This window comes from Suricata suricatta, chromosome 8 (genome assembly GCF_006229205.1).
Source record: "Suricata suricatta isolate VVHF042 chromosome 8, meerkat_22Aug2017_6uvM2_HiC, whole genome shotgun sequence".
NCBI classification, from domain to species: domain Eukaryota; kingdom Metazoa; phylum Chordata; class Mammalia; order Carnivora; family Herpestidae; genus Suricata; species Suricata suricatta.
Window position 1 is genome coordinate 66,023,903 of NC_043707.1, and position 6,949 is coordinate 66,030,851.

A 6,949-nucleotide genomic window follows, 5' to 3' on the forward strand; every position below is an offset into this window, starting at 1 on the left:
CGGGTGGGCTGTTCTCTGAGCGTGGCCACGGGCTGCACGCGGACAAAGGCGCCAGCGTCAAGGTGGAGTCGGAGCTGCTGTGCACACGCTTGCTGCTGGGCGGCGACTCCTACAAGTGCATCAAGTGCAGCAAGGTAAGGCTCCCCCACGCTTTTCTTTGTCGGCTCCGCGCCCCCGCCCCCGGCCCGCGCCCCTCGGCCCCTCTCAGCGGCCTTCTCCCCGGCCCCACCCGCCTCAGGTGTTCTCCACGCCGCACGGGCTCGAGGTGCACGTGCGCAGGTCCCACAGCGGCACGAGACCCTTTGCGTGCGAGATGTGCGGCAAGACCTTCGGGCACGCGGTGAGCCTGGAGCAGCACAAAGCCGTGCACTCGCAGGTAAGCGCGGGGCGCAAGGCCGCGCGCGGCCCTGCTCAGGTGTTCACTTTCGGGGATGTTCCGCTCATCGGTGAAGCACCGGCCACTCTCCTCTAGGCATCTTTTCCCTTGGACATGCCCGGACTGCCCCAGTCTCCTCCACCACGGCCCTTTGCCCGGATGTAGGTGTGTAGGGAAAGGTGGCCGGTTCTGGCTTCCAGGAAGCCCTAGAGTTTGGTGTCTCATTGTAAGCCTCCCGAGGGTGATCCTGATCATTACTTTGGTTTTGAGGAGGGTCTTGCTGCTGGTATATCCGAATCATTAGCTCTGGGTTTGTTTTTGTTTTGTTTTGTTTTGTTTTGTTTTTTGTTTTGTTTTGTTTTGTTGGTTTTTTTGGTCTGGCTTCTTATCACCAAAGGGCTGTCACTTAATCAGCATTGATCCCTCTTAAATGAAAAGAAGGGATGTCAGCTAATTTAGAGTATCCAGTAGCATATTTTCCTCCTGTTCTTTCATTCATTCCTTTAATATTTGTTTTCCAACTTCCAGGTGCTAGGCATCTGAGAATCCTGTAACACATCAGGTCCCTGACAGGATTCCCCCACAGGATTTTTCCGTTTGACTGAGTGACTGAGAGTAGATAAGCAATTAAGTACGCAAGTCACTATGACAAGAGAATGCTTACTTACAGAGACGTATTTACTAAAAAGAGTACTACTCTCCCATCTCTCTCAACACTGCCCAGAGTGGGCAGTGGTCTCAAGTGACTGAGGTCTAAGCCTCCTGTTGAGGAGGGTGGAGAAGTTTTCGTAAATGGGTGTCAAAACGGCAGGGTGGGGATACATTTTTGCCATGGGGTGTGGAGGCTTGTGGGTGAAAAGTGGGTAGAAAAACTGTTAAAGGGGAAGAGGTAGGGGCAGAGAGGGTGGAGGTTGGAAATAAATCTGGGGAGAGACAGTAATGGGGCAGGCTAAGTGGAAGGGGAGCCCGAAGAAAGGGAGGGCCCTGGCTCTGGGGATTTTATGGTTGGGTTAGTGATGAGGAGGATGGCAGCCTAGATGACTGCAATAGGAATGCCACATTTTTCTATCCACAGGAACGAAGCTTTGACTGTAAGATCTGTGGCAAGAGCTTCAAGAGGTCATCTACACTGTCCACACACTTGCTTATCCATTCAGACACCCGACCCTACCCTTGTCAATACTGTGGCAAGAGGTTCCACCAAAAGTCAGACATGAAGAAACACACCTTCATTCACACCGGTAAGCTGAAGGCCCTTGGCTTGTAGAAAAACACCTGGTGAGGGCTGGCGTGGGGGAGCGTTGTTCTTATGAGTGAGGTCAATATAATTCACCTTTGTGGTGATATTCTGGCTTCAGAATGAGTCGTAGATGAGGCCTTCTAGATGGAGCTAATCACTGCAGTGTATTAGAGAAAACAGGCAGAATCTCTTAAATTTGTTTACAAACAAGGTGCTGCTCCCCAGAGGGGCCTTGATTTGGGGATTGCATCTGAAGAACCACTCAGCTGGTCTGCCTCACGTTCTTTATCCTTGTAAAGACTATTTTCCTCTAGTTTAACTGCTGCTCCAACTGCTGCCTGCTCTGGGTGAAATCTGAAGATCCAGAGATTGAGGAGTCTCTGCAGGACTCCCACCCAGCCTTTTAGGGGAGGGACTTATGTGTAGCCTTTGACTGTGTTTTGTTGTTGTTGTTGTTGTTTTCTTTTGTTTGGGGTTGGGTGGTTTTTTGTTTGTTTTTGCGGTCAAAAAGCTTATCCTGATTGAGGAGGGGAAAAAAATGGTAAATATTACTGAGCTGTCTGCTAAGCACTTTTTAAATGTATTATCTCATTTTATACTCACAAGAACTTTAGGAGGTAGAGGCTATTTCATGTCTCCATTTTAGAGATGAGGAAAGTGAGGCACAGAAAGATGAGGTAACCTGTCTCCAGGGTCCTGATAGCAAGTGGCAGGGCCAGTACTTAAATTCAGGTCTGCCTGATCTCAAATATCTATTATCTTGACCACTGTGTACTGTATTTTCAGAGTCATGAAGGTTGGTAGATGTAGGAAACTTCTATTCACTTATTGCTCTTTTCAAAATATCAACAAATTCATGCCATAATAACTATAATTCTTTACCTATTATAATACTTTATTATTTACAAGTTGCTTTCACATCTATCCCTTCTTTTGATCCTTACTGCCACCCCATAAGGTAGTCTTACCATCCTGAAACTCAGGGTGATGCAATGATTTAGCACAGGTTGGGCTAAGAGTAAATCCTGAGGTCATGGACTCTACCTAATATTTTGATTGTGTATAGGTGGCAGTTTTAATGCCAGGAGCAGCCTCTTTAATAGTAAATATTACATTTACAAGAGACCCAGAATTCTGACTATTTTATTCTAGAATATGAATACTGATTCAAAGCAAATTCCTGTGTTCCAAACACCTACCATTGATGTTTATAAATATGTTTGAGCAGTATAGATACCCCCATCAGAAAAACCAGAAAAATATCCTTCTGTAATCATGATCCCTTATCTGAAATCTCCATGTAAAAACACTCCTTTTGAGTAAAAGTATTTAAGATACTTACCAAAATGCAACTAGGTTCTTGACTGAATGAAACATTAAGTCCTTATCAAACATTTACATCTTAGCTAGAATTTGTTTCTCAGATTTTTTGACTCTAAAGGGACAGGGTAAGTTTTGATGGGTATTTCCTTATCAAGGAAATCTGAAGCATGAAGACAGAAAGGGACACAGCAAGAGGGACAGAAGTTTCCTCAAAAACAAACTTCATCTATTGTTGAACTTTTCCAAGACCAAGCCCTGACTGTAATGCTATGCTCAAGCTATATGAAAATGCATGCTATTTACCCAAATGTTAAACAGCACATGATTTGGGGGGAAAGACCAAACATTTTTTATTTGTTATTTATTAATCTGTGGTAAAGATTTGCTAGGATATAAAGAATCCTTATGAAAAAAAAAAGAAAGTAAAATCAAGATAGAAAAGGATCAGCTGTCTTAAGAAATACTTTGTGACCTAAATATGGATTTTTAAAAATAAGGCTTTGGTAAATGTCTATGCTTCAGATACATTCTATTGTCCTTCAAGAGCAAGAAAGAAGACAGGCTTACTCACTAGTCCATACAAACCAACGCCCACTTGGAAACTCAGATTTGAAAACTTCCTCTGAATAAGAACAGAGTCACATGGTTTGAAGGACAGGCCACCACCCCCACATTGAACATCTGCTGTGGGAGCTTTCTGCTTCTAAAGTCGGGGGTGCCTTGCCAGGGTGGATTCAGCTGTGAGTCTGGGCACGTGGCCTTTGCTCTGTTTCCGTTTAGCAGGAAACGGTTTGAGGCCTTTTGCTGGGAACCCCCACTCAGAAAGTCTCCCTTTCACCTGGTGTACCCATGACTTCCCAGGACTTGGTTGCAACACGTCACCCTCCAAGTTACTTGAAGCCCTTAGACTGCATTGCAGCCAGCTGCTGCCAAGAGCATGTGGGTCACAGTGAGTTCTCTCTAGCTTTATCATACATTTATACTTCCTCCCCTCCTCCATTCCTGCAGGTGAGAAGCCCCACAAATGCCAGGTGTGTGGGAAGGCATTCAGCCAGAGCTCCAACCTCATCACCCACAGTCGCAAGCACACAGGCTTCAAACCCTTTGGCTGTGACCTTTGTGGGAAGGGCTTCCAGAGGAAAGTGGACCTCAGGCGGCACCGGGAGACACAGCATGGGCTCAAATGAGGGCCCTGACTGGCTGCAAGCAGCAAACATTTATACAACACTACGAAGGGCAGCCTCCCCAGTCGCTGTCATCTGCTTCTGACTTCTCAGCCCTCCAAGCCAGTCTGAAGATCCCAGCAGGGTGAGCCCCTTCACCTTACTTCCTGGAACTGCAAGAGGGGATAAGTTACCTTCATAAAGTTCAGCCCAGAGTGGGAAACAAATAACTCACTGGACTATGGACATGCCGAACAGGCTCCCCCACTCCCGAAGGAAGACTCAAAGTCAAGAGGGGATCTGATAAAATCCTAAGCCCTGCAGTTCTCATTCCCAGCCCTGCTCCTCAGACAGGAAAGCCCTTCAGGTTTCTTCCCTCCTCCTGACCTACCCCAGATTCTTGTGTGGAAGAGGAGGAATCACCATTTACAAGGTAGACACATGCTAATGTTTTTATCTAGAATGAAAAATGAGTGTTACTTTTTTTCTTTCTGGGGAGTCTGTTAACCCCTTTCTATTGGGTGCTGTCTGTAAATCTTGGAATAATCAATTCTCCCACTTGAAGAATGGTTCAAAACTGATTTGGGGAAGGAGTTTCATACTTTTGAAATGACAAAACACACTGCCCAGCCTGTTTCAAGAGGGAGCAGAAGAAAAATGGACGTGGTGAGAGGAGAGGAAAAGCCTTGCTGCAGAAGGCTTGTGAAGGCTTCACCAGAGGCGGTGGCAGCACAGAACAGCACCTCTGGACCACAATCCAACCATCCACTCAGCAAGTGTTTATTGACCGCAGGCCCCAGGCCTATGCTAGGTATTGAGGAGCCAGAGATCAAAGGTATGGCCCTTGCTCCTGCCCTTCAAAAGCTAACAGTTGCACCTCCAAGTGGCTGGGTCTGATTTTTCCTTCCAAAGGAACTTGGAGAAGACAAACAGAGAACCTTTTTGTCTGACACATTTGGATTTTAGCAAGCATAAAGAGGCTGAACAGATACTTCCAAGATTCGTGTGTATATTCAGTTTTTTATTGTTACACTGATATTTTTAAGATGTCTAAGCTAGCAGGCATGTGAAGTGATCTTCCATGTGTACCAGAAGGAAACAAAGTGGTATTTTTACATTGATGAGGTTTGTAAATGTTTTTAGATCTTCTGGAGTGCATTTTGTTTGTTAATACATATTTATTAGAGTGATGTTTTAAGTTAATAAAGTATTAAGACTCTTATCTGTGGCTTTTCATTTAGGTAGGGAATTTGGAAAAGACTTTTGTTTTAGTCCGTAGCTGGCATTGGACTGAAGGAAACTATAGTGAGGTATTAAAAGTAAAGCAGACAAGCCAATATCCAGAAGAGAGTAAGATCCAATTGCTCTGATTTTTGTATGCTTTTTCCTTCTATACTTCAAAGGTCCTTCTTTCTCAACAGAAGATCCTTTCTTCTCTAATAAGAATCCACTTATTCTTAGGTATGGAAAACTAAGCTCCTGTCTTGTAGAGTCCCTGATAGTCCCATACGTACATAGGTTCTTCTGAGGACCTCAGGGTTGTTTTTGTTTGTTTGATTTTCATTTTTTGTTTTGTCTTTATAAGCCAGAGGCTCCCTATGAATAAAGAAATCACAAGTCTTAGATCCAGAAATTGAGTCTTAGTCACAGCTCTGTCACCAACATGCTGTATGCCTTAGGCAACTCCTTTGGCCTCCTCCCTGATTCCAGTTTCCTTGACCATAAAATGTGGATATGATTCTGTCATCCTAATCCAACCTTGAACTTTGATTCTGTGGAGACTGGAGGAGATAGAAAGTGTATGATATTGGTTAGTTGCCTCACCTACCACAAGTCTAAATCTAAAGATGCATCAGGGTAGTATAATTGGAATTTGGATTATTTCTGGTTCTATCCCACCTGTGGGTATTTCTTGCATGAATCAGTCCTTAAGAAAATGAAACTAGAATAAGGTCCTGGCCTAAATCCCAACTACCTGTGGTCATTCTAACATCTCTCAGCCAAGGTATGCATGGCCCATGGTGACCACCAGTAGATTGTCCGTTTTGATTCATACCAATTTCACACGTATTGATTGAGTGCCTAGTATGTGCCTGGCACTGTTCTAGGTGGTGGGGATACAGCAGTGAGCACAGTGTCCTATGGAGCTTTATTTATTCAGTCACTGCTGAATCTTCAGCTCCCAGAACAGTGACTGTCACACAATAGGAGATCAATAGGGATTTGCTGAGGTAGTAGGTAAATAAGCAGAGAAAATAAAATACTGCTTAACTCTAACCGGCTCTGCTTTCTAGAGCACAATGGGAAGACAAATTGCTTGAGACTTTAGGAAATCAACTGAACACATAGGACGCTGAGTTGGTAGGTATGGGGGCTTTGACACTGCTTTTCTTCAGTCTCTCCAAATCTCAGTGCTTGGCTGTACTTAGCTGGTTTTCAACACCATGTCTTTCTATGTCAGTTTACTCTCACTCAAAATTTACATTTGTTTAGAATGCAGTTGAAAATAATTTTCCAGAACTGATGGGTGAACGGTTACAGCATCCAGGAACCTCTTCCTAGTGTCCTGGGAAACAAAGTCCCAGTGAATAAAGATCACAAAATGTCCTTCGCACAGAATTCACTGTGCATCCTGGTTGATTATTTCCAACCTGGTCTGAAAAGTAAAGAACTTGCATCAAGAGGTAAGTAGACTAATTGAAATCTAGTTATCCATCCTGTAATTCTCTAATGAATGACATCTAGAACTTTGGGGCCATTTTCATAATCCCTGTTTATGCTGTAAATGATAAGTTATAATTTTGATGTTAACAGTATGCCTTTTTAAGAAGAAAATATATCTTGATA

At 44.1% G+C, this 6,949-nt stretch overlaps 1 protein-coding gene across 5 annotated transcripts in view; it reads left to right on the forward strand.

Annotated features, from left to right (window-relative positions):
- GFI1 (growth factor independent 1 transcriptional repressor) overlaps positions 1–5,324 on the forward strand; it is a 10,566-nt gene extending 5,242 nt beyond the window's left edge. For all 5 annotated transcript variants that reach the window (XM_029947067.1, XM_029947066.1, XM_029947070.1 and 2 more), the window contains 4 exons: positions 1–134; positions 239–376; positions 1,452–1,617; positions 3,948–5,324. The exon at positions 1–134 is cut by the window's left edge and continues 342 nt beyond it. In XM_029947067.1, coding sequence (XP_029802927.1) covers positions 1–134; positions 239–376; positions 1,452–1,617; positions 3,948–4,126 — 617 coding nt within the window. In that variant the 3' untranslated portion in view covers positions 4,127–5,324. The remainder of the gene's footprint in view (positions 135–238; positions 377–1,451; positions 1,618–3,947) is intronic.
- Positions 5,325–6,949: the final 1,625 nt, after the last annotated feature.